The sequence below is a fragment of the Neolamprologus brichardi genome, chromosome 16 (assembly GCF_056152115.1).
Source record: "Neolamprologus brichardi isolate AB-2024 chromosome 16, ASM5615211v1, whole genome shotgun sequence".
NCBI lineage: Eukaryota > Metazoa > Chordata > Actinopteri > Cichliformes > Cichlidae > Neolamprologus > Neolamprologus brichardi.
This window is the reverse complement of record NC_142119.1, coordinates 21,818,594-21,845,893: the sequence shown is the minus strand read 5'-3', so window position 1 is coordinate 21,845,893 and position 27,300 is coordinate 21,818,594. Positions and strand designations below refer to the sequence as shown.

General features: G+C 44.1%; 1 protein-coding gene across 1 annotated transcript; it reads left to right on the top strand.

The window, feature by feature from the left end:
• Window positions 1-346: 346 nt before the first annotated feature.
• lrrc58b (leucine rich repeat containing 58b) lies at window positions 347-21,538 on the top strand. Its single transcript, XM_006788349.3, has 4 exons — window positions 347-1,059; window positions 17,006-17,134; window positions 17,346-17,623; window positions 19,103-21,538. Exons 1-4 carry the CDS (start codon window positions 602-604, stop codon window positions 19,294-19,296), a joined length of 1,059 nt encoding a protein of 352 aa, XP_006788412.2. The 5' UTR covers window positions 347-601; the 3' UTR covers window positions 19,297-21,538.
• Window positions 21,539-27,300: the final 5,762 nt, after the last annotated feature.

Below are 27,300 nucleotides of genomic sequence, written 5' to 3'. Positions count from 1 at the left end.
TCCTGTACCTATTTCTCATTCCATGCACATCCAAGTCAGCATTGAACTGCATAACGTAACAGAGGACGCGTGTTGCATAAGGGGAGAGAAAATGGGTAGCTGATTTTATCGATCATCGGCCACCACTGTCCCGTTTTCGTAAGACTTAAAAAAACACAAAAACAAGAAAAAAAATGCAGTCAGCGGTTACACATGGCTACTTGTGCCAGGAAACTGTTTATAAACTCCAAAAACCAGTTACAACTCCCTTAATCGATGCCTATGTAATATGACAGATCTGGAGCGAACCCAATGGGCGCGTGGGTGGGCGGGATTTATATGGAGAATCAGCCAATCTGAACCAGGAAGCCACAGGTCATCCCAACAGCTGCGAGTAGAAGAGCCTCGCAGCGTTCGGTGTAGCTATTGTGGCTTATTTCAGCCTGTTATAAGTAATACATTAGTCATTTAGACATGATTAGAAATGCTGTTAAATGTTACTGGTAGATGCTCATGCTTTATGTTAAAAATAGGCAACTTGTGGAGCTAAGTCACGCGTTGACGTTAAACGTTCTCTGCGAAACTTTTGCAGAGTTGCAAAAAGGAAAACAAAATTGCCAAAATGGAGAGTCACGAACGGGCAGCGGCTGTGGGCGACGGCGTGCTCGACTTCTCACGCTTGGGTTTGAACACTCTGAGCGTTGACAGTATCACCGACAGGAGGAAAAGAGACACCAAACAACTCTACCTGAACTACAACCGACTGGGCTCGCTGCCGTCGTCGGTCACTCTGTTCTTCAACCTCGAGTTTCTGGACATTAGCAACAACGGACTTTCGTTCATCTGTGAGGACATTACGCGTCTGACCAAGCTGAAAACACTTATAGCCAAGAACAACCGCCTGGACGAGTTTTCGCTGCCCAAGGAGTTCGGCTCTCTGCAGCTGGAGGTGCTGAACTTTAGCGGTAACCGATTCGAGGAGATCCCGCTTCAGTGTACCAAACTGCTGCGCTTGCAGTCGCTTTCACTTGGAGGAAACAGATTGAAAAGTATCCCTGCAGAGATAGAAAACTTAACCAGGTAAGGTAACAGCACAAAACGGCCGAAAAGTCAATATATGAGTGACGTTTCACTGAGGTAATGGATTACGTATAGTGTCCAATCTGCATATCTTTGCTTGAGGCAATCGACTATATTGCATAAACTATAATCTGACCAACTGATAAGTCGCAATAATTGAGGGGGTGGAGAGGAATCAATCTTTTATTTCTCTCCAGTAAAACCCTCTGTATATTACCTGTATTGATCACTACATAGTTTTTTTACGACTTCCCTTTTGGTTAAATTTAACTATGTAATTAGCTAGTGGTGTCGTTGCTATGGTTATCTGCAGAGTCGGCCCAGCCTTTGGGCCCCCCAGCCCCAAGCTAAACCCACCACCAACGACACACTTCAACACGGCTAATATTAACTATATATTGTCCACGCTTCGTCTCGGCATAATACATCTGGCATAACTGTTATAATGGGTAACTGGTGTGCTTGTAAAAATTAAATAAATGCATAAATAAATAAAAAAGTAGTAAAGTTTTTACATAAAAAAACTAGTTGGCTGTTATTTCGGCATAGACCTTTTTTATTTTGTTTGCATAGCAATGCAATTGTTAAAACCGACAATATTAACTAACTTAAATAGAAACTTGCTAACTTAGAGAGCTTAGTAGTTGGTTACCAGTGATAATGCCTATGGTTTTAATGCAACGTCACATCTAGTCAAGTCTAGGCTTGCATCTCTGCTTGAATCATTGTTAGTGAATCATAATGATAAATAACTAAGATAAAGGAAGCATACCATTATCTTGCTGTTTGTTTGTTTTTTTCCTGTTTTGTTCATATATCCTTTGTTTGTTTGTTTTTTAAATCTCAGATATGCTTATTGCAATCTGTTTGCAGTTACTTAGTGTGGATAAACACTGTCCTAACTCTGACAATGAAAATTATTTTACCAGTAGCATTAAGTTGCCAAACATTCACTTTCTCTTATGATTACACAATAAAAAAATATACATTCATCAACCTGTCTTATGTGACATTTTCAGGGCTTAGACTGTTTATGACTTGGCCCGGCTCTGCTCAGCCAGTCAACAACAATAGCTGAATATAGCCAACTAAATCTCACCTGTCAGGCGACTAAAATATTACTGCTAAGATCTGCAATTTGTTTCCTGATGCTTCTTAGCTTATTGAACGCTAAACATGTTAAAATGCATAAATCCATAAGTTGGTGATTAATGAAATATCTTAGTAAAAATACTTTTTCCTGCTGTTCTTTATGTTATAGTAATTTTAAAATGTATGTGAAATTCCATATTAATTTCATATATAAATTGTTGAAATAATATATCATTTTTAATTTTTCTGCAAGTATTTTGAACCAATTACAAAAAAAAAGTAGATGCTGTGTCTGGGGAATATATTAGGATATGTGAGTGAGTGAGTGTGAGTGAGCCCAGCAGTACTCGCAGTACTCCATCTGCCATATCGAATGGGATATTTCGACTGGTTGCTAGGGAAATGAATTTTTCTACTGGTTGGTTGTGGTTTCTGGAGGTTGCTGGCTCCTGCTGGGTGAAATCCGTTGCAAAGAAGGTTCTGCACTAGAAATATCCTACTAATTGCTTTGGTTGCTTGTAGATTTTCATGTTTGTCTGCAAACATTTGCTAATTACTAGCCGAGCAACGGAACAACTTGAAAAGGTATGACAAAAACTGGAAATGGAAGAGGTTTGTCTTTACAGTAAAAGTTTTGTTCCAGCTGTGCAGCCAAAAATTTCAGAAAAAGTTTTTGGAGAAAAGTCTCTCACTTCCATTCAAACTGTGACTGCAGTAGCAACCAAAGAAACTATGAGGGTTTTGCCAACAGGGGGAATACACTTTTCCCAGTGACAAGTGATTGCACGGGGTCGCAGGCTTCCTTTCCTATTTTCACAGCAACTGCCATCAACCTCCTGCAACCACTTGAAGCTGCTGGTTGCCAAATGGTGTTTAGGGCTGTCTGACTGTGGCTGTATTCGATTGAAGTCTATTGGAAAATGTCCCTCAACCCTGACAACTTTGCTGGTGAATTTATTGACTCAGTCGCTCATTTTGGTTTCATGTTGAATAAGATACTACCTCTATTTTGTAAGTTTTGATTATTCAGTTTCAGAAAATAGGTTTATCTGGGGAATAATTGGCTCAACGGCTAATTATATGTGATTTACAAGTCATTACCCAACGAGAGTAGTTTCAGTGCAACATAATTGCGTCGTCACATCTGGTTTCAAAACACCATCGATGGAAATGCTCATCTCAAGGCTTCGAGAACAGACTTCACAAGCCAATGGTTTCCCTACATCACCGTGGCTCAAGAGTTGGGAGTTCGCCTTGTAATCGGAAGGTTGCCGGTTCGAGCCTCGGTCGTTGTGTCCTTGGGCGAGAAACTTCATTGGTGTTGGCCAGAAGGGCCGATGGCGTGATATGGCAGCCTCGATTCTGTCAGTCTGCCCCAGGGCAGGTGGCTACAACTGTAGCTTGCCTCCACCAGTGTGTGAATGTGTGTGTGAATGGGTGGATGACTGGGTGTGTAAAGCGCTTTGGGGTCCCTAGGCGGGACTAGTAAAAGTGCTATACAAATACAGGCCATTTACCATTTACAATAGCTACGCCCATCTTTATAGTGTATGTGTGTGTTTCCATATGCCAAAATTAATAATTTAATGGCGGCTTGTCTATTATAAGCTGTTATTTAGTGAAACATTAAACGTGACTTTCTGCACACTGTATGCTTAAATTTGACTTCTAACATTTTTCATTATTCCAGAGTGTGCATGTGTTGCTCTGCTTCTACCAGTTTGTCATTTTACTGTTTGCTTCATTTGCACACACAGGTTTTTTTTTTTGTTTGTTTGTTTGTTTGGTTTTTTTTTTGGGGGGGGGTTAAAGCATTTTAAACTCATTTATGTCATACCTAAATTACTGCTTTACATGAGTCAAAGTTGACCCACCTATTAAGCCTGCCTGCAAATTTTTTTTTTTTTTTATAACTGATAATAATCAGACCCCTATGAAAAAAAACACTGAGGGAACAGTTTACCCTGCCCGGGATAGGGTTACCGGGGCCCTGCCCTGGAGCCAGGCCCGGGGAGGGTGCCCGAGGGCGAGCGTCTGGTGGCCGGGCCTTAGTCCATGGGGCCCGGCCGGGCACAGCCCGAAGGGGAGACATGGGCCCATCCTCCCGCAGGCCCACCACCCGCAGGAGGCGCCATAGGGGTCGGGTGCATTGTGTGCCGGGTGGCGGCCAGGAGCGGAGGCCCTGGCGGACTGACCCCCGGCTGCCAAGACTGGCAATAGGGACATGGAATGTCACCTCTCTGGTGGGGAAGGAGCCTGAGTTAGTGCGTGAGGTTGAGAGGTACCGGCTAGATAGTCGGGCTCACCTCTACGCACGGCTTGGGCTCTGGAACCAGTCTCCTGGAGAGGGGCTGGACTCTGTCTCAGTCTGGAGTTGCCCCTGGTGAGAGGCGGCGGGCTGGGGTGGGTATTCTAATATCCCCTCGGCTTGCTGGGGTGGGTATGCTTGCTGCCGGTACGTTGGGGTTTTTCCCGGTGGACGAGAGGGTTTGTTCCCTGCGCCTTAGGGTCGGGGAATGGGTCCTGACTGTCATCTGCGCTTATGCGCCGAGTGGCAGTTCGGAGTACCCAGCCTTCTTAGAGTCCCTGGGGGGGGGTGCTGGAAGGTGCTCCACCTGGAGACTCTGTTGTCCTGCTGGGAGACTTCAATGCTCACGTGGGTAACGACAGCGAGACCTGGAGGGGCGTGATTGGGAGGAACGGCCTCCCTGATCTGAACCCGAGCGGTGCTTTGTTATTGGACTTCTGTGCTAATTACAGATTGGCCATAACGAACACCTTGTTCGAACATAAGAGTGTCCATAAGTGCACGTGGCACCAGGACGCTCTAGGCCGTAGGTCGATGATCGATTTTGTAATCGTATCACCAGACCTGCGACCATATGTTCTGGACACTCGGGTAAAGAGAGGGGCTGAGCTGTCAACTGATCACCACCTGGTGGTGAGTTGGATCAGGTGGCGGGGGAGGACGCTGGACAGACCTGGTGCACCTAAACGCGTAGTGAGGGTGTGCTGGGAACGACTAGCAGAGGCCCCAGTCCGCGAGATCTTCAACGCACACCTCCGGCAGAGCTTCAACAGCATTCCGAGGGAGGCGGGGGACATCGAGTCCGAATGGACCATGTTCAGCGCCTCCATTGCCGAAGCTGCTGCATTGAGCTGCGGCCGCAAGGTGGTTGGTGCCTGCCGTGGTGGTAATCCCCGAACCAAATGGTGGACACCAGAGGTGAAGGGAGCCACCAGGCTGAAGAAGGAGTCCTATCGGGCTTGGTTAGCCTGTGGGACTCCGGAGGCAGCCGACAGGTATCGACAGGCCAAGCGGAATGCGGCTCGGGCAGTGGCTGAAGCAAAAACTCGGGTGTGGGAGGAGTTCGGAGAGGCCATGGAAAAAGACTTTCGGACTGCCTCGAAGAGGTTCTGGCAAACCGTCAGGCGTCTCAGGAGGGGAAAGCGGTGCTCTACCTGCACTGTGTATAGTGCTGGCGGAGCGCTGCTGACGTCGACTGAGAAAATTGTCAGGCGGTGGAAGGAATACTTCGAGGACCTCCTCAATCCTACTGACGCGTCTTCCAAGGAGGAAGCAGAGTCTGGGGATGAGGGGAATGACCCGCCAATTTCTGGGGGCGAGGTCACTGAGGCAGTTAAACAACTCCTTGGTGGCAGAGCCCCTGGTGTTGATGAGGTCCGCCCCGAGTTCCTGAAGGCTCTGGACGTTGTAGGGCTGTCCTGGCTGACACGCCTCTGCAATGTTGCGTGGAGATCAGGGGCAGTACCCGTGGATTGGCAGACCGGGGTGGTGGTCCCCATTTTTAAGAAGGGGGACCGGAGGGTGTGTTCCAACTACAGGGGGATCACACTCCTCAGCCTCCCCGGGAAAGTCTATGCCAGGGTGCTGGAAAGGAGAGTTCGTCCGCTAGTCGAACCTCTGATGCAGGAGGAACAATGCGGTTTTCGTCCTGGTCGCGGAACACTGGACCAGCTCTTCATCCTCTCGAGGATACTTGAGGGTGCATGGGAGTTTGCCCAACCAGTCTACATGTGTTTTGTGGACTTGGAGAAGGCATTCGACCGTGTCCCTCGGGGTGTCCTGTGGGAGGTGTTGCGGGAGTATGGGGTGTCTGGCCCATTGCTACGGGCCATTCGATCCCTATACAACCGCTGCAAGAGCTTGGTTCGCATTGCCGGCAATAAGTCGGACTCGTTCCCGGTGGGTGATGGGCTCCGCCAGGGCTGCCCTTTGTCACTGGTTCTGTTCATAATTTTTATGGACAGGATTTCTAGGCGCAGCCAAGTGGCGGAGGGCTTTCGCTTTGGTGGCCTCAGGATCTCATCTCTGATCTTTGCGGATGATGTGGTTCTGTTGGCTTCATCGGGTGAGGGCCTCCAGCTCACACTGGAGCGGTTCGCAGCCGAGTGTGAAGCAGCGGGAATGAGGATCAGCACCTCCAAATCTGAGGCCATGGTTCTCAGCCGGAAAAGGGTGGAGTGCCCACTCCGGGTCGGGGATGAGGTCCTGCCCCAAGTGGAGGAGTTCAAGTATCTCGGGGTCTTGTTCGCGAGTGATGGGAGAAGGGAGCCGGAGATCGACAGACGGATTGGGGCTGCAGCTGCAGTAATGCAGACGCTGCACCGGTCCGTCGTGGTGAAGAGGGAGCTGAGTGTAAAAGCAAAGCTCTCAATTTACCGGTCAATCTACGTCCCTACCCTCACCTATGGCCACGAGCTGTGGGTAGTGACCGAAAGGACGAGATCGCGGATACAAGCGGCGGAAATGAGCTTCCTCCGAAGGGTGGCTGGCATCTCCCTTAGAGATAGGGTGAGAAGTTCGGCCATCCGGGAGGGGCTCAGAGTAGAGCCGCTGCTTCTCCACATCGAAAGGAGCCAGCTGAGGTGGTTTGGGCATCTGGTAAGGATGCCCCCTGGGCGCCTCCTGGGTGAGGTGTTCCAGGCATGTCCCACCGGGAGGAGGCCCCGGGGCAGACCCAGGACACGCTGGAGAGATTATATCTCTCGGCTGGCCTGGGAACGCCTTGGTGTTCCCCCGGATGAGCTGGAGGAGGTGGCTGGGGAGAGGGAGGTCTGGGCCTCTTTGCTTAGGCTGCTGCCCCCGCGACCCGGCCCTGGATAAAGCGGATGAAGATGGATGGATGGATGGATGATAATAATCACAGTGATGTGGCAATTTCGACACTTCAAATGAGGTTGTTTGTTCTTCCTCTCTTTGTGGGTTTAGTCGTTTGAAACATTTTGCACTTATCACATCAGTCCATACGTCTTGACACATTTATTTCTATTCAGTTTATTCTGAAAATGTCATGTTTCAAACTGTGCAGAGTCATGCTGACTTAAGCTGTTCCACAAATTATGTTGTAGTGGTTTTGCACCTGTTAACACTAGTGGAAGGAAAGTTGCAGCTCTGTGGAAGACATTGTTGGCAGAAAATGCAGAAAGTGAGCAGTTGAATAAATTCACGAGCAAGAACGTGATTTATTACCAAGCTCAAAAGTTCACTGAGATCAGAGGAGCTCATTTCAAAATAAAAGCGAACAGCTGAAGTCGTCTGTTCAAAACTTTTTCAGCCTGGTTGTTTTGCAGTTTTCTGTTAAATGGGGCAAAGCAGGGTAAGGACTTCTTATCTTGAACTGCTGACAGGTACAAGTGTCATAGTGACCGAATGCTGGGCCAAAGATCAAACCTAATCGTTTTATCAACATGTACAAAATACTGCAGCTCAGAGGCAACGGATTTAATTATTTAAATTTAATCATAAGTCACATGCTGGCAGGAAGTATTTAGACTTTTTTTTTAAAGTAAGCCTTTTATATGTGGACAGTACAGTATTGTATTCACCATTTTTCTTGCTCAAAACTGCTCAACATTGAATTGCATTTTCCAAATTCAACTACACATTCTCACATGGATCGAAGCCTGGACTCTGGCTGTTCCTGGAGGTGCTTATTGAGCAGAATGGAAATGGTGGGCTTAATTGTTAATATTCTTGCATACTCTCTTAAAATAACTTAATGACACAATAAAAGAAACTCCACACTGCTAAGCTCCCCTCTTCCCTCAGTTTGTTGCACGGCTGTCTTTCGAAACTCATTACTTCGATGATGTGGAAGTAGGATCGTTACAATGTTACAAAGCCTTTTTCAGGTGATGCCAGTTAAATGGAAAGTAGTAGATGTCTGAAGATGTGTTCAGACCAAATGAGAGTTCAAAATATTTCATCTTCAGATGACAACCAGAAATGGTGGACAAACATACTTAAACTCTTTCTGGGCAGCCTGAGACCTATGATTCAACTTCTTTTATGTAGAAAAAAAAGGGGGGGGGGGGGGGGGAGGTCTTGGTGAATATCGAACAAATATAATTGAATATTTGGCGATTTTAAAAAAAAAAAAAAAAAAAAAAAAAAAAAAAAACTCAAACAGTTGACTCTATTTGCACAAAGGGGAAACTTGGCTTCACATTTGATGTGAACATATCATAAAAGGGATATTTTATAGACAAGCCACCTAATTGCTGCAAAAAGACAGTATATACTTTTTTCTTTATTATCGGGACTAATAAGCCGTGTGTGTGTACACGTTCTTTTCAGCTTTAATGCTGCATCAGCTGAAGCACCCTGGCAACAGTTGTGCATGCAAAGACATTCCTTTTGGTTATGTGTCCTATAGCGCCTGATAAGGGTTCATTAAGTCTCTTTGCATTGTAGGAAAGTTACTGTCCAGTTGCTATCATAATCATTGATAAGCACACTTTGATTACACACTGGTGATCTTTGTTTCCAAAAAGCACAGTGACATGTTACAGCACAGGTTTAAAGGCCATCCATACAAACTCCTGTGTTCTCTATCGCTGTATGTTAAGTTTTTCTTGTTCTTCAAAAATAATCCCTCATGCTGCAAAATGACTTGTAAGTCTACACATTTTTCTGCCTGAGTAATTTTCCGTTTGTCCTTGTTGACCTAGTTGCCTGTAGCCCGTCCTTGCTGACCCTGTGAGTTTGTGAGCCTCATTCACACAGAGCTGGTTCACACTGTGTTTTATTGAGCATGAAAGGAAAATCCAGTGCCCAGTATATGAACCAGGAGGTCCTGGATCACAGAGACAACACTGATTGATCAGGGACGAGAAAGATGGAATGCATCTGAAAAAATCCTGAAGCACACTGGATGGTGCTTGTATGCGAAAACTGTCACTGCAGCCAAATCTGTTATCCTAATTGTTACGACCGCCTCTGCTAGGCGTCAGGGGAGGAGTAACATACACAAGCCCCCAACACAAAACTGAGTAAAGAAAAAGGATTTAATTACAAACTTTAAACAGAAAACCGACAGGGCTGTTCAACAGGCCACTGGGCAAACAATTATTACATAAAGAAAAAAACAGTCAAGAGTAAAAGCTAGAGGTTAACTAAGGCAAGCCAGCATCACAAAACTAATGAAACTAAGGTCAGCTGGTTTAGCAAACAAAGAGCAACACAGCAAACAGTTTCAACAAACAATGTTCAAGTGTGAGGCAACGAGGGGGACACTGCATGTCACTTCAGAGCAGCAGTTCCCCATAGTGTGAAGGATCTTCAGCCTTTTATACTGCCAGGTGCAGACAATCAGCCAGTCAATTGGTCTTGGAGTGGTCATGGGACCTCCAGGCAGCCAATCGTCCGCGAGGTCTGGCACACTGTGATCTGCATAAAAGAAGGCTGGCACAGGACTCCCAGCAGCCAATCCTCCCGAGTCCTAGCACACTTGGATTTGCATAAACAAAAAGGCAGCCTCACTCCCTCCAAGGCCCCAGGCCGTAACACCCCTCCCCTTAAAATACAAGACCATGTTTTGTATATACAGATTTCCATATTCGTGACAGACAACAAAACAAGTCATACTCACAACCGGGAGAGGCCATCAGCTAGTACATTTTCTGATCCTTTGATATGCCGAATCTCCAAATTGTACTCTTGTGGCAGCAAGGCCCATCGCATGAGTCTTTGATTGTGGTTAAACATTCGGGCAAGTAATACAAGTGGATTATGATCAGTGTACACTACAATGGGTAATGTGCCAGACCCCAAGTACACATGGAAGTGCTGAAGAGCTAGCAACAGGGCCAATGTCTCCTTTTCAATGACGGAGTAATTTACCTGATGCTTGTTAAACTTGCGAGAGAAGTAACAAATGGGGTGGTCCAATCCCTGCAAGTCTTCTTGCTGCACTGTACTGCCCCAGCCCCAACAGCACTGGCATCAACCTCTAATTTGAATGGACGCGTCAAGTCAGGTGCAGCACGGGAGTGTGGCATAGGAGGGCTTTTGCACTTTCAAAGGCATCCTGACACTTGTCAGACCATAGGAAATCAACCTTAGGGCTTAGCAGGTTGGTCAACGGCTGGACTATGGAGGAGAAGTTTTTGCAGAAGTTCCTGTAATAACCCACCATTCCCAGGAATCGGCGCAACTCCCACCGGGTGGTAGGCGTGGGATACTCCATAATCACTGCAACCTTGGCATTAAGAGGTCGCACCTGCCCGCTTCCCACCTCCCTGCCCAAGTAAGTCACTGTGGCCTTAGCAAATTCACATTTAGCTAGATTGAGGGTTAAGGAAGCCTGAGCTAAACGGTGGAATACTTGGCGCAGAGTGTACAAATGGTCCGACCATGTTTTAGTGTATATTACCAGATCATCTAGGTAAGCACTACAGTTGGGAAGGCCATAGAGGACCTTATTCACTAATCTCTGGAAGGTCGCGGGTGCATTACACATCCCAAATGCCATGACAGTGTACTGCAAAAAGGTGTCAGGCGTTACAAAAGCTGAAATGGTAGAAGCACGCTTGGTTAAGGGGACTTGCCAATAGCCTAAGGGAAGGTCTAATTTAGTCACATATTGGGCCGTTCCAATACTGTCCACGCGATCCTCAATTCTAGGGAGTGGGTAAGAGTCAGGGACAGTAACGGCGTTTACTTTGCGGAAGTCAGTGATAAAACGAGGCTTCGCTTCTAGCAAGCATTGTGAGCTCCAGGGGCTCTGACTGGGCTCTGCCAAACCATGTTGTAGCAGGTACTCAGATTCTTGCTTCATCAACAAACGTTTGGTGGGATTTACACGATAAGGGTGTTGTTTGATGGGCTTTGCATTTTGAACATCAATGTCATGTTTTAGCACCGTAGTCCGTGTTGGCACATCGCCAAATAAACAGGGGTACTCATGGACCAAATTAGCTATGTCTTCTTGTTGCTCGGAAGACAGGTGATCAAGCTGACTCCGGAATGATTTTAACACTTCAGAGTTAGGCAAGCGGGGCTTAGAACTACTAGAGTAGTTCAGTTTTAAACCATCAGCCTCGTCTGTGCTTTCTACCTCTGAGTGACTGAAGACAGCCACAGGAGCACAGCTCCCAGTGGGTTATGGTTTGGGTCGGGAGTGGTATAACTTTAACATGTTTATATGGCAAACACGGGTTTTGCGTCTTCGATTCGGCGTGCTGATTATGTAATCGGTTTCTCCTACTCGTTCGCGTACCTCATAAGGCCCCTCATACTTAGCAGAAAGAGATGATCCGGTGACAGGCAAGAGAACAAGTACTTCATCTCCTGTCTGGAATCTTCGGTCGACAGCAGCCTTATCATAAGTGAGTTTCATTTTTCCTTGTGAAACGGTGAGGTGCTGCCTAGCCAGAGCATTAGCTTGACTCAAACGCTCACGGAAATCCTGCACATACTTGGTCACTCCCACTCTAGGGCTCCCTTCCTGGATCAACAGTTCCTCTTTTATTGCTTTAAGCGGGCCACGAGGCGTGTGGCCAAACACTAGTTCAGAGGGACTGAACCCGAGTGAAGGGAATCCCTTCATCCCAATCCACTTTGGCCTCTAAGCAATACTTGGGGAGCATGGCTTTTAGGGTTTGATGCCACCGCTCTAAAGCTCCTTGGGATTCTGAGTGATAGGCAGAGGACACAACCTGTTTGATTTGTAGGCTTTTAGCTACTTGCTTGAATAATTTAGACTGAAAGTTAGAGCCTTGATCTGTTTGAATGACTTTAGGCAGGCCGAATGTAGAAAAGAACTTCGTAAGGGCTCTCACAACCAACCTTGCTGTAATTTTGTGCAGTGGAATAGCCTCAGGGAAATGTGTAGCAGCACACATAATGGTGAGTAAATATTGGTTTCCCGACTTTGTTCTTGGTAGTGGACCTACGCAGTCTACTATGACGTGATCAAATGGTTGATCGATTACTGGGATGGGACATAATGGTGCAGGGGGTATAACCTGATTTGGTTTACCCGCAAGTTGACACACATGGCAACTACGGCAGAAAGCTGCCACATCTCGTTTCATGCCAGGCCAGAAGAAGTGTTTTAATAGTAACTGATACGTTTTTGTGATGCCTAAGTGTCCCGACCACTGGCTTTCATGAGCAAGCGCTAGGATCTTTGACCGATACAGCGTGGGAATGACAATCTGCTTAACCTTACTCCAGTCCACACTCCTAGCCCCCAATAGAAACCATTGACGCATTAGCACACCTTGTTCAATGAAATAGGCTTGTTACTCATTCTTAGCTTGCTCAGCACTTACCACATGCTTAAAACATCGCTGCAACGATTCATCAGCCAACTGGGCCACCGACAGATTTTCTCTGTTTAAAGGCAGTGGTATTTCTTTTACAGATGGACTAGGCTCCTCAGGTTTACCACGTCTGGGGAAGACAAAACATTGTTGTTGTCAGGTAACGTGGCACCCTCCCCAGAAAATTAGGACATCAACACAGAATCAGTGAGGGTAACGTCACCATCTTTGCGGGCTTGGGCACGAGTAACCACACAGGCTGGGTACAGCTTTGGGGTCACAGAAATCTCAGGGGCATCACAACTGAGGGGCTTATCCAGCACCTCCAGACTAGGACGCACTAATCCGCCCGCAATATCATTTCCTAGCAACATGGCCACCCCCTCTATTGGTAAGGTCGGACAGACTGCGACGGGGAAAAATCCCGTAACAAGTTCTAATTTGATATAGACCTGGTGAATGGGTCTGGGAGCATAACCCATCTCTATTCCACGCAGCACAACATTAAATCCACATGCACTGTCTGCTGAGAAAGGTAGAGCACTAGAAAGGATTAAGGTCCGAGACCCTCCAGTGTCTCTCAGTATACGCACTGATTTTAGATCGGTGCATTTATCAGTTAGTGATACATAAACATCAAAGATAAATGGATTAAAACAAGGGTCTGGCACCTTACTACCACAATCAAGCAAATCAGGATGGAACGCTGCTTTCACAAAGGCAACACCTTTGGGTTGCTGAGAATTCACCGTTTTGCGTTTCAGGGCCAAACAGTCCGCAATGACATGTCCCGGTTTATGACAGTAGAAACACTCTCGACTCACTTTAGAGCCTAAGGGTTTAACAGTGTGAGCCTGCTGCGCAGCACTAAACTGACTTCCCTTTAACCAGAAAAGAGGACTTATGGGTGAGCACATACTCGTCTGCGAGAACTCCTGCAGTTGCTAAAGTGGTTACTTTCTGCTCATTCAGGTATAACACTATACTCTCTGGAAGACACTTTTTAAAGTCTTCCAGCTGCATCAATTCACGCAATAAATCATAATCACTGGCTTTTGACGCAGAGCACCACTTGTCAAAGAGGATACCTTTTTCCCTGGCAAACTCCACATACGTTTGGGAGGGAAGTTTCCTCTGTAGCCGAAATTTCTGCCTGTATGCTTCTGGAACCAATTCATATGCTTGCAACACAGCTGAGTTACAACAAGAATACTCCAAACTGTCTTTTAAGGGAAGCGCAGCTACCACCTCTTGGGCTTTTCCAGTCAGTTTACACTGTAATAAAAGGGGCCAGATCTCACTAGGCCACCGCAAAGCACCAGCAATGCGCTCAAATGCTGCAAAATAGGAATCCACCTCAGCCTCTTTAAATGCAGGCACTAAAGAAATGCACTTACTAATGTCATAAGGAGTAGTAGACACGGGGGTAGAACCTGGACCATCAGCGGAGACAGATGAGGCTCGTGGCTGAGACTCCAGCTCCAGCTTACGCTGCCTCACTGTTTTATCTGCCTCTATTTCTAGCTTTCTGATCTCAAGCTCTAATTGAGCTCGCCTGGCTTGAGCCTTCTCCTCAGCCTCCAACTGGAGCCGTGCCAAGCGCACCTTTAGCCGGGCCCCTTCCCGTGCTTTTGAACTTCCAGAGGAAAGGGGATCATAGCGAGAGAGCGTGCGCAGCGTCTTCCCCCTCTCATCTCCCACACTGTCATGACCCGTACCATCTTTATGGTCCCCCTCAAATGAGGAAGTTTGACTAGGCTCACCAGAGACCACAGGCACTTCAGGCAGATCAGGGACTTGCATTAGACCAGCCTCCACCAAATCGTCTACTACCCGCTTTTTCAGGTCACTCTTACGGAGTGTTTTAGAGACCTGTAGCTTAAGGTGTTCTGCAATTTGCAGCAATTCGCATTTGCGGCAGCTTTCAAGGAGCACAACAGATGGAGCTTTAAAAAAATCTTCTAAACAAAATGGAGCCGACATGGCGCTCAAAACGGGGAAGAGGGCAGAAGAAGAAAAAAAAAACCCAAAATCGAGCAAAACACACGTTCTCTCTTTCACAAGAGGGAATTCTCCTTATGGGGAAAAGGAGGATCCCGGACGAGCCCCCACTTATGTTACGACCCCCTCTGCTAGGCGTCAGGGAAGGAGTAACATACACAAGCCCCCAACACAAAACTGAGTAAAGAAAAAGGATTTAATTACAAACTTTAAACAGAAAACCGACAGGGCTGTTCAACAGGCCACTGGGCAAACAATTATTACATAAAGAAAAAACAGTCAAGAGTAAAAGCTAGAGGTTAACTAAGGCAAGCTGGCACCACAAAACTAATGAAACTAAGGTCAGCTGGTTTAGCAAACAAAGAGCAACACAGCAAACAGTTTCAACAAACAATGTTCAAGTGTGAGGCAACGAGGGGGACACTGCATGTCACTTCAGAGCAGCAGTTCCCCATAGTGTGAAGGATCTTCAGCCTTTTATACTGCCAGGTGCACACTTGGATTTGCATAAACAAAAAGGCAGCCTCACTCCCTCCAAGGCCTCAGGCCATAACACTAATAAAGGTTTCAACTACATTAATGTTTTTTTCTTTTAAATCTAAACTTATGCTGCATTTCTGTCTTTTTAAATTCAAAGCATCTACTGTGAATTAAGACTGTGTGGTTGATCCTCTGGACATTGTTTTTGAATTGAAATGCAAGAAGTGACTTACATTAAAATGTGTGTAGAAGATTAGAGCCTGCCTGATATGGGATTTTTAAGGCACTACTAATGATTAATATTGGCTAATCAATAAATCAGTCAGGCTTTTTATAATATCTCTAATATATATTATAGACTATATAAAGGGGAAAAAAGTCAAGCTAGTATTCTTTGGCTATATTTCCCAAAAATGGCTAATCTAAAGGGGGGGGGGAGGGGGGGACTTGAGTCACTTTTCATTCCAAGCTCCTTAGATTACTACGATGCAGATGACTGAGAACCTACATAGACAATTGACCTGATACAGCTCCATAAGATTTGTGACAAACAGACTTGTGGGGGAATTAATTGTAGAGTCTACAAAATAGACATTTAGTCATATTGCCAAACAGAAGAAGACAAGGTACATGTAACCACATGAACCAGTTTTATAACCTTTATGGACACGCTGAACTTGATTAGCTGATAAACCTTGCATATCAGCCAGATACTTGTAAGACGGGGAGAGGTGCTATACTAACAAGCTTCTTTAGGCTTATCCTTCCCATGACCCAAACATTAGTCTCAGCAAGCGATCTTGAAGGATGGCTGGTCATTGTGCAAGTTATCACAAACACTGCTGTGATCAAATGACAGTTTATAAAATACAGCAGCGGGCTATAACAAAACTATGCATGGATGATGATGTACCATGAGTCAGTTCATGATATGTGTCTTTGAAATTGTCAGTTAGTAGTTTTGTTTCACGGTGTTGGTGTGGGCAGTGAGCAGACCCTGAATGTCTCCGTTCTTTTCAAAGAGAGGCTCAGCCACCAAGGACAGGATAATTGCTTCATGTCTCGTAGTCGCTGTGTCATCAGTTCCTGCAGGCAGATGGCCTGACAGCTTACTTTCGCTGACCAGCCACCCATAGCTCTCTCATGTCTCTCTTTGATGCCACCCCCTCACCCCCACCCACTTGTGTTCTTGATACCTACAATAACTCAGCATGGTCATTTTTTAATTTATTTTTTTTGTCTAGCAACAAGCATGTATATGTCCGTTTTCCTCAATGTAAATATCATCTCAGCATTTATTTCATGTCCTTTTTAATTTAAATCAGCATATTTTGTAAGCAAAGTTTCATATTTGGTGACAAACCTGAACTCTGACCATGAAAAGGTGAAGCTTTAGCTCCCCCTTGTGGCATACTTTAATGTAACATTTTATTTGTTTATTTAATGAGATGAAATCATCATCGGTGGCTAATACAGTGCTCTTTGGTATCTGCGGCCCTCAGCCATCAGCAGGGTTGACAGGAGTCTGAAGCTATGGCTATAAACTCCTATTGTCTATAGGGACGATAGACAATAGAAGTTTAATTTAAAAAAAATACCTGCACACCAGCGATTGTGATGGAAAGTGTAATTTTATTGCATTTAGACTCATTTATTTAAATTTGTCATGGTAAAAATCACAAAGGAGAGAAATGGATGCTCTACAACAGAGCACCATATGAAAGAATTTACTGTGTGATGCACAGAGGAAAAAAATCTTGAGATTGCAAATCAATACCTGTTTTCTTTTGTCGTCTGTCAGTTTGGAGATGTTGTACCTCGGCGGAAACCTTATTTCAGCCATTCCTCCTGAAGTAGCGAATCTGCCCTACCTCACCTACTTGGTCCTGTGTGACAACCGCATCCAAAGTGTCCCACCGCAGCTCACCAGGTAATATCAGCACTCTCCAACTATCCTAGCAGTCGCCACACACCAGTCTACCTAAAGCTTGAATATATGGTCTCCTCAGAGATGCTATCTGAGTTAGAACTGTAATTTATCCTGCATTGATCTGGTAGCTGGACTTTCAAGTAGTCATGATTTTTATCAAAGCGCAAACAAAGCTGAAATCATTTCAGAGTGCTTATGCATCCGATTCTAGGCTCCACTCTCTGCGATCTTTAAGCCTCCACAACAACTTGCTCACTTACCTGCCGAGAGAGATCCTGAGTCTGGTGCACCTGCAGGAGCTCAGTCTTAGAGGCAACCCGCTGGTTGTGCGCTTTGTCAAGGAGATGACCTACGATCCACCCTCATTGCTAGAGCTGGCAGGGCGCACCGTTAAGAGTCGAAATCTTCTGTACTCCCCTTTTGACCTACCTGCAAACCTGGTGCGTTATCTGGACTTGGCCAGCAAGTGTCCCAACCCCAAGTGTGCCGGTGAGTTGTGCCTAATGATTACATGCCATGTCACCAGTTTCAGTGAACAATAGGTGGGTGAGGCTGCTGTGCTCCAAGCCAGAGCTGTGTGCCTCAGATAATCAAATTGAGGATATCCTCTCTCTTTGACATACAGATTTAAATGTAGCAAAAGAAATCTCACATGGATTAATTGTACATATGGTGACCTCCTTATTTGAAACTTGTTTTATGAGCATCTATCCATTGTATCAGTATATATGACAGGATAAGGATAAGCGTCATAGCTCCTTTATTTTTATCTTGTGACCTTCCTATGGAAATTCCATATCCCAGGTTGGGAACCACAGTTATGTCACCATGCTCACCACACTTGTGAGCTGCTCACTACAACTGTTGTTCCTCATATTGTATATTATCCATCCATTTTCTTCTGCTTATCTGGGGCCGGGTCACGGAGGCAGCAGCCCAAGCAGAGAAGCCCAGACCTCCCTCTCCCCAGCCACCACCTCCAGCTTATCCGGGGGAACACAAAGGCGTTCCCAAGCCAGCCGAGAGATATAATCTCTCCACCGTGCCCTGGGTCTGCCCCGGGGCCTCCTCCCAGTGGTACATGCCCGGAAAACCGCGCCCAGGGGGCATCCTTGTCAGATGCCCGAACCACCTCAGCTGGCTCCTTTCAATGTGGAGGAGCAGCGGCTCTACTCTGAGCCCTTCCCGAATGGCCGAACTTCTCACCCTCTAAGGGAGAAGCCAGCCACCCTTCGGAGGAAGCCCATTTCCGCTGCTTATATTCGCGATCTCGTTCTTTCGGTCACTACCCACAGCTCGTGGCCATAGGTGAGGGTAGGGACGTAGATCGACTAGTAAATTGAGAGCTTCGCTTTTACACACACTTATTTATCAATGCTATTTATTTTCTTGGTTAAGGATTTGATTATTTCTATGGGGGTAAGGGATAGGATAAGTATAAGCCATAAGGCTTCAGCCTATTCCTTTTTCGGTTACTGTTTGAGTACTTTTATGTAAAATTATAATCTGTTGTTGTTGTTATTGTTGTTGTTGACTGAAATAAAAAGATTTCAATTTCAATTTTCAAAAAATTTCACTCAGCTCTCTCTTCACCATGACGGACCGGTGCAGCGTCCGCATCACCAATCTGTCGATCTTTCGCTCCCTTCTCCCATCACTCATGAACAAGACCCCGAGATACTTAAACTCCTTCACTTGGGGCAGGAACTTGTCCCTGACCCGGAGTAGGCACTCCACCTATGAGATCCTGAGACCACCGAAGTGAAAACCTTCTGCCACTTGGCTACGCCTAGAAATTCTGTCCATAAAAATTATGAACAGAATCGGTGACAAAGGGCAGCCCTGGCGGAGCCCATCACCCACCATAATATTGTATAGTGTGTGTGTGTGTGTGTGTGTGTGTGTAACAGCACAAGTTACTGTTACTTAAGCCTGACTGTGCATTTCCTGTCACTCTTCTTGTTCCAGGTGTGTACTTTGATTCGTGTGTGCGCCAGATCAAATTTGTAGACTTCTGTGGAAAGTACCGGCTACCCCTCATGCACTACCTGTGCTCCCCTGAGTGCACCTCTCCCTGTAGCTCCAACCCGCAGAGCGACGCCGAGTCTGAGGAAGAGAACAGTGTGCCTGCTGACCGCCTTCAGAGAGTGCTTCTGGGATAGTACGACCAAGAGGAACATCTGATCCTCTGTCCAAACAAATCCTTGACAGTTTGCCATTGTTTTTATAACACTAACAAGGACCCTGATTAAGACTTTATCAGACATATTAGTGCTCATACACATTTTTATTTCCCCCCCCCTTCAGCCACTGAAACGCACAAAAAAAGTGAGACAACTTACCTTTGCTTTGAACTAATGTGAAATCTATTCTATGAATGTTTTGGGTTGTTTTTTTTTTCTTTTTTTGTTTCATGAAGCGTGTTGTCTCACCATACATCAGTCTATCTAGAGCACATGAAGGAAGGTCCATCCACGCCTGCTTGCCTCATGGTTGAGCACAGGAGGGCAGTAAAACTCTTGTTTGACTGAAGGAGTGAAAGGATTCTTTTTTGTTTTCAGGGCAACATGTTTAGTTGTAATTACAACATTTCATTCTGTGCAGATGCTACAGTGTATTAGTCTGCATTTTCACTTTGAGTATGAGCTCTTTGTCAGCCTTCATCTGACTTGATTTGACCATCAAGCCTGATGTGCCAACCAAGAAAAAGTCAGTGTTTTTTATAGTATGTGAGCAGGAACTTTGAACATTGTTTCAAACTGCGGTACTATAAATATTTTTTGTGGTTTGAGATGGCCTTATGCACACTTTGCTGTGGCCAGTCCCACACAATACTAAAGGACCAGTATGTAGGATTTTGATGGGGAGGGTTCACTTTCAGTCATGTGATCAACCCTGGAGGACAAAAAGAAAATTAAACATTGCTGGCTAAAGCTAGATATGCCACATAACTGAGAAAAAGTACACGCCTGTCAATTTTCCAGCTCTTTCAAACCACATGTTTAGATCACCTAAATATGAAAAGCAAAGATTTGTGAACCATAAGTTAGATATGTGGCTGTCTAGTCAGCATACTCAATGACAAGGGAGAAATAAACTGTGGTCAAGTTAAACCATTGTGTCATTTCAAATAAATCATCACTGACAATCTGGGTATCTGTGAAGGAGATGACTGAGGACCGAACTGAGTCCTCACAGAAGGAAAGTAACTGTTAACTATGCCAATAGAATATGTCTTTGCTTTTGAAAGACTGGGGTGTGTCATAGACGATGGTTCACATAGTCCTGCGCTTTGTTAGCAGTTGTGAAACAGTCGAGTGTCTGATTATGGGTTGTAATGGCTGTGCAGCATTTTGGCTAAACACAAACCAGATGAACAAAACTTGGTTTTGGCTTTCAACACAGGAGCGGGTCCTCGTCAACCAAGCTCCAGTGTTTCTACTTTAGCCCAGAAGAGATGAGCCAAACATTGACACTACAGAGGACCTTTCATTAGCAGCCACTCCAGGTTCCTCAGAGGTGTTGACTTGGTTGTCATGTTGCTCGATCCCACTTAATCCTGCATACTGCCTTCAGAATAGCAAGGTGGCGATCTTTTATCAGTGCTGTTGTCTCAACTGCATGCCACCTTTGGGGGGGGGGGGGGGTGGCTGCGATGGCTTAGTAGTTTTAAATTAACTCAAAGTAGTGGTTATGTTGAAGAATGCTTATCCAGGCTGACTCACAGGAAGTGGATGTGGGTTGGGCCAGGGAAAACCATTCACTGTGTTCGCACAAAAACAATAGCTATTGAGCGCAACTCAGTACCAGCCTTTGTGTTTATGTTCAGGGCTGTTAGTTTTCTGTGGGCATAAACATATGAAGATGTATCTGAATAAAACCCACAGTCAGTGATATATGTATGGTTACATATCTGCTGCAACTTTCTGCTTGTGTGGAAAGCTGGGTCATTTTATAATGTCCCAGACAGTTTGTGTGTATTAGTCAGGAGAAGAAATCCAATTTGGCTTCACATTAGACCTTAATGTTAAGAAAACAGAAGAATGTTCTTCTATGTTACAGAAGCTACAGTAGTTACAATTCCTAAGTGCCTTACTAATGGAGACTTCTAACAGCGAAGCAAGTATGAAGAAACTGATATATGCACCCTGAAATGTGAATAATTTAGCTTTATAAAAGTCACTTTTATCTGATTTCCATACTCATCTGTTTAACAGCAAATATACAAAATAGCCCTTTAAAACAAAATGGATTTATATAAATGTATAAATCCATTTTTTAAAAAATGTTAAAGTGCTACATTTGTAACAAGCTTTGGAATAGACAATGCTTTAACCTCAGATATTGTAAGTAGATGTACAGTAAATAATGACATTAATAAAGACTGATTGTTATATCTTTAAATTGTGTTGGTATTGTGATATTTTCTGATTGAATTAAAGCAAATGTGAGCAACAACTTGGAGGATTTCTTCAGTTGCTTTAAGTTGCAATTATGTTGTTATACGATTTGAATACTGCTTTTTAAATATCTGGTATCTGTAATGTGCATGTGTGCAAATGATTCGCAAAACTATTAGCTGCAACTATAACGTCGATTTAAAAAGTTACATGTTCACCGTTTTAGTCCTGAAAAGGACTGAATTGCATTCCTTTAACATATATTATTTTGTATGTGTTGGTCTGAGCAGCAGAATCTCCTCAGATCCCCACAGCCTGTGACTACAACTACATGGATTACTGTTTAACCCTAATAGAATCAGAGTACTTTTTAATGCTGGTAAAAAAAAAAACAATATATCCTTACTTTATTAGGTACACCTTATCAATATTGGATTGGACTCCCTTTTGCTTTCAGAACTGCCTCATTCTTCGTGGCCTATTCTCAACAAGGCAACTGTTTCTGCAGATTTATTGACTGAAATTTCCTCCAAAACCAATCTGATTTGAGCTTTGTGATATGGTGCTCTATCCTGCTGGGAGTGGCCATCCGAAGATAAGTACACTGCGGTCATAAAGAAATTAATGTGGTTCGCAACAATTCTTGCTTTTTAAATTATGCTCAGTTGGTACTAACTGGCCCAAAGTATGACAAGAAAATAACCTCCCACACCATTACATTGCCACCACAAGCCGGAACTGTTGATACAAGTTGGGATGGATCAATGCTTTCATGTTATTTACACTGAATTCTGAACAAGCATCAAAATATTGCAAACAAAATCAAGACTCATTAAATATAATATTTTTCTAATCTTGTATTGTGAAGTTTTAGTAAGCCTGTGCAAGTTGTAGCCTCTGTTTGCTGATCTTAGCCAACCTGTTGTGGTCTGCGGCCGTACTCCATCTGCTTTAATGTTCGATATTCAACCACTCATTGCATTAGTTGCAATAAATGGTTGTTTGAGTTACTGTTGCCTTCCTAAGAGCTTGAAGCAGTCGAGCTCTGTCATAAACAAGGTATTTTCCCACAGAGAACTGCTGCTTACTGGGTATTTCTCTTTTTTGGACCATTTGGACCATTCTCTGTAGAGATGTCTGTGGAGGAAAATCCCAGGACACCAACAGTTTCTATGCAGTTTGTGGCACCAATAACCATGGCAAAGGCAAAGTCCCTTAAATCTCTTTTCTTCCCTCATGCTGAAGCTCAGTTTGACTGGTCATCTTGAATTGTCTACATGCCTACAGTTGCAATGAGCATGTGTACTTATTAAAGTGATCACAGATGAAAAGTAACACTCAGTTCTTCTGATCAGTTACTTGCAGATATTTCCTAATACTGGCCACATGCCTAAGTTAAATAAGAACAGGGTTGGATTGACTTTAGTAGAATCACTGGTTGCTGCTATTATCTGACTAGCAGTAGTGAAACCAAGAAGCTGCATTGTTTTTTATGTTGCACCAAATGCTGTACAGGCACCTCACAGCACCTGTTCATGCTCATGCTGTTTTTTTAGTTGCAAACTGAACTTGTTTGGGTCAGCGTTCACAGAAATACTCTTTTTAAAATGTGTTCATGCACAACACTGACTCCTAAAGACTTTGTGTGTGTTGTTTGCACGAACCGTTCCATTTTGTAGCTTGAATATGTCCAGGTTTCATTTGCATATGAAGGTGAGTTCATTCTTGCATTTGAATACCGAGAGCCCTTTTCTGATACAGCTAGTGAATTCTGCCTCTCACAATCTGCAAATCCTTTAACATCAGCAGCCAAAGGCAGCTAAACTACTAGTTTGTTTTCCTTTCTCTCGCCTCTTTTCACAGTTTCTGTTCGTACCTCGGCATCTAATTCCACTTCTTTTCACCTCACTGTTTCATTAAGCCTGGTTGGCAAAGAGGGTTGCACATATTTTGTTTGTTTTCAATGGTCTTTGAGCAAGTCACAGCTGGGTTCCCGTGTTTTTGCAGCATGTCTCTTGTCCCTCATTTCTGCTCTCAGCACTTGCACATGAACCCTTCTACCAACAGCAAACACCAAGGAAACACTCTGGCATCACTGTGCCGAGTTACATCCATGGTTTGCATGCACACAGTGGTATACCTTGTCTGTTAAATAAGGGGATGCTGTCAAATGCAACCTGAGACGCAAGCAGTGATGAAGCACAGTTAGCTGTGACTGGTAGCTGTCACCAAAACCAAAGAGTCAAATCAGTCCTGCAGAGTCACAGAAAGTAAAATACTGCTTGAACATAGACTTTGAAACCTTGGATCACTCCTGAAGCAGAATGGGTCTGTAGCAAGGAGGATGTTTTAGACTTCTCGAAAGGTAGCATCTGTGTAGTCCTTGTCACATCTGAGGATTAATGCAAACATATATAATTTTTGTTTGTTTGCTGAATTTTATGCAGCACAGCTCTCTTTGGTGGTTACAGTACAGCATTGCAGGTGATCCAAAAATCAAAGCACGTGTTTTTTTAAAATATACTTTAATCCTCTTAATGCCCCACAGTCTGAGGCATACCAGCCCATATCAGCTCGTAGTAAAGCCAGTATGTTTTACACATGTGTGCCAGACCTCACACGATCGCTTTCAAATTTACACTTATTACTTATGATAGCCGCACACTGCAGACACACTGTCAATAAGGAAGCCTTGTCTTCAAAGTCATACCGCTAATCCCGCCGACAGTGAAAATCAGGCTGGAGTTCGGAGAAGCAAGAAGGGAGTAAGAAGAAGTGGCAGGTAAATAACCATCCAGATCTGAGCAACTGTGTTTTGTTTTTTGTTTTTTGGTTTATAGCTTCTTCCCTTCCTTTGTTTTCCTTAAGCCATTCAGTCTTCTTTTATCACTTATCTCTTATTCATTCATCTCAGGCAAATGTTTGCAGCAGCCAACACGGTCACAGAAATGCTCGGGAACATTGAAAGAAACCATGTGCAGCAGCTAATCACACACAATAAGGAACATGTGACTGCAGCTTTCATTGATGATGTGTAGTAGAAAAGAATGGCTGCAAAAAAGCATCACTTTTTCAGTCTTTCCAAAGCATTTAACAGCAGTCTGCTTCAGCGTTTGCTAAAACTGTTGCATGTCTTTGCTTGAGTGTCAGAAGTGTATACGACAGATCAAATAGCTTAAAGACTGCATAAAGGTGACACGGCAAACTCCTTTTTTGGATCTACAGTTTCACATTCTGTAAAAAGTTGTAGGCTGTAAATGACTTTCAAAACTGAAATCATACAATTTTGACAAATTGTTACATCAATGTAAACACTGTAGAATATATTTATACTGGAAGTGCTGGGTATACAAGTCTGGCCTAAGTCTTTTTGCACAAACACAATCAATCAAATTATATAACAGAAAGCATTAAATCCAATTAAATATAGCTAACGATGAAAATGAGAATGATTAGATGGAGACCATAAATGGAGCTAAAATGAGAATTTGATTAAATAACAGTAAACAAACCCCTAATGCGTCAGGAGTCTTTAAAACTGTTTAACTTTAGCTGTCAGTTATTGCATAATCACTTGTTACCTGTTTATTTTTTTTAACAAGCGTGTAGGATGATGCTTTACAGCAACCACATTAATCATTATCATAATCCGCTGCTTTAGAAACACCATGATTGGAACCTGCTTGGGAGCTTTGATTCAAAGTTTCTAATCCAGGTCCATAGCAACACTGCGGGAGGATCTGCGGTGTTCCAGAGAGGGCTTTGTCTCCCGGTATGTCAGTGGGCAAACCTGGGCATGTCACGGAGGAGCGTCCGGGCTCAGGCAAGGACAGCTTGGAATTGAAAAAAAAAAAAAGATTGTGATGCTTCAAACGTAGAACAATGTGCTTCCACCCACACAGTACGCTGTTGGTGCTGCGGTCACATGTTGGACCACAAATGCAGATGCTTCCATGTCAGGAAACAGCGGTGCATTCAGGAGTGGTTCAACAGGAAATGGTGTGTCAGGAGCTTATAAGCTTTGCTTGTTTTTTGTTTGGTTTGGTGAACTTCCAGCTGCTCCATGTGCACAACATGGCAGAGAAAGATAGAGGCTCTCACTGATACCTTAATTTGGTAATTATAACATCTCAATGTTAAGCTCAGTGGAACAACATGTGTCCTGTTTCATCCAGTTCGCCTTCCCATTCAGCCTCGTCTGTTTGACTCCTGCTTTATGGGTGACAGCCCCCTCCCTGTCCTCACATCAATTATTCAAGCTCCTAGTAACCTGAGCATCATTGCAGTCCACCTGCTGCTGCAGTTATTTTGAACCTGATCTTGAAGGAAACCTGAGAGTGATCGACACACTTTGGGTGTAACTGAGCTGGTGACAGCATTTCAGCCTTTCAGTGGAGTACTGACATCATGTCATTTGAGCTTAGCTCACAAGAAAAATTATGAGCTTAAAAACACTCATCCCATATTCCACTCGAGCTCTTTGTGCATTCTTTTAAAACTTTCTTGCACTGATGAGTGATTAGTACTGTAGTCAGTGCATTTTTCAGAAGGTCCTATTGCCAGCCTCCAATGAAGACCTAATTGTCCAAAATGAAAACATGATGTTGAATTACATATTTTAACATGCTAACTTCATGATAATCTGTTTTCCCGGCACTTTATCATATTTAAAACCAAAAGTTTGGCCACAGCCACTGACATGAAAACCATCTTCCAAATAATGCATATTGCAATGTAATATAGGTCCAAAAAAGACACAAATAAACAATGGGTCTTTTGCATTGACTCAGCTGGATGTCAAGTGCCTACATCGTGTTTTATGTCTTTTTACTCAACAAATTTGAGAATTTCTTGTATTTTTTAAGTGCAATTTTAAAAATAACAAATAAAAACAACTAGTATCTTTTTCTTCTTCTCATGACTACAAGTCTGCACTGAATTTAATTCTGCTTTGAAATATTTACTTGTTGAAAGTAACAAACAATGCTGTTACTGAAGAATACACTCAATGTGCCGGAAGCTGTTTGGGCGTTCATTAACCACAACGCAGTCATTCCATCCTGTTTACGTAAATATGTTTGCGTCTGCGTTTCACCTGGTTCCCACCTGAGAAGTCTGAAAAATGAAACCCAACTTTTGGGATAACTGCTGCAGGGCCCCTGTTGTAAGCTTTCCGGTTTTGGAAAATCTGGTTTGTCATAATTTCGATGCCAGAATAATTTATATGTTTAATTCCGGGGAAAGGCCACAGGAGCACAAAGCTTTTTCAAACATGAAACAATGGTGCACTGTAAACACGTACTGTGGCCTATTTGAAATAACAGGGAGCTATGTGTCTGTTCAGAGTTTTAATATAGATTAAGTGACTTTAAAATTTAAAAGCAGTGAACCTATAGATTAATACAGCCATGGGAGGAAATTTTATGTCGTGTGAATGGGACTAATGGGGGCAGATGGACGCATGAGTGGATATCCGCATATTCTTCTTTTCTGATAATCTGTGTTTGTCTCTGTTTCCCCACTTACAGCTCTCAGTGGTGGCACTCCCTTATCAGGAATGACCCGCCGTGTAGGCTCACACTGTAAGCCTACAGTGACGTCTTAATAACACCTTTATGTCTCATATAGCCGGCTGAATAAATGCTGACATACCTGTGCAGAGGCTTGCTGAGCAATCTGAGAAACTCAATCTGTCCTCATCAGCCTGCACGACGATATCATGTCCATCCGTCATAAACGTCTGCTTTGGAAGAAAAATAACAATAT

Bases quoted from the DNA above. Each gene is read 5' to 3' on its own strand.
- lrrc58b (XM_006788349.3), top strand. From the start codon at position 602: ATGGAGAGTCACGAACGGGCAGCGGCTGTGGGCGACGGCGTGCTCGAC. The intron at 1,060-17,005 runs GTAAGGTAACAG...GTCGTCTGTCAG, and splicing joins GAGATAGAAAACTTAACCAG to TTTGGAGATGTTGTACCTCG. The intron at 17,624-19,102 runs GTGAGTTGTGCC...TTCTTGTTCCAG, and splicing joins TCCCAACCCCAAGTGTGCCG to GTGTGTACTTTGATTCGTGT.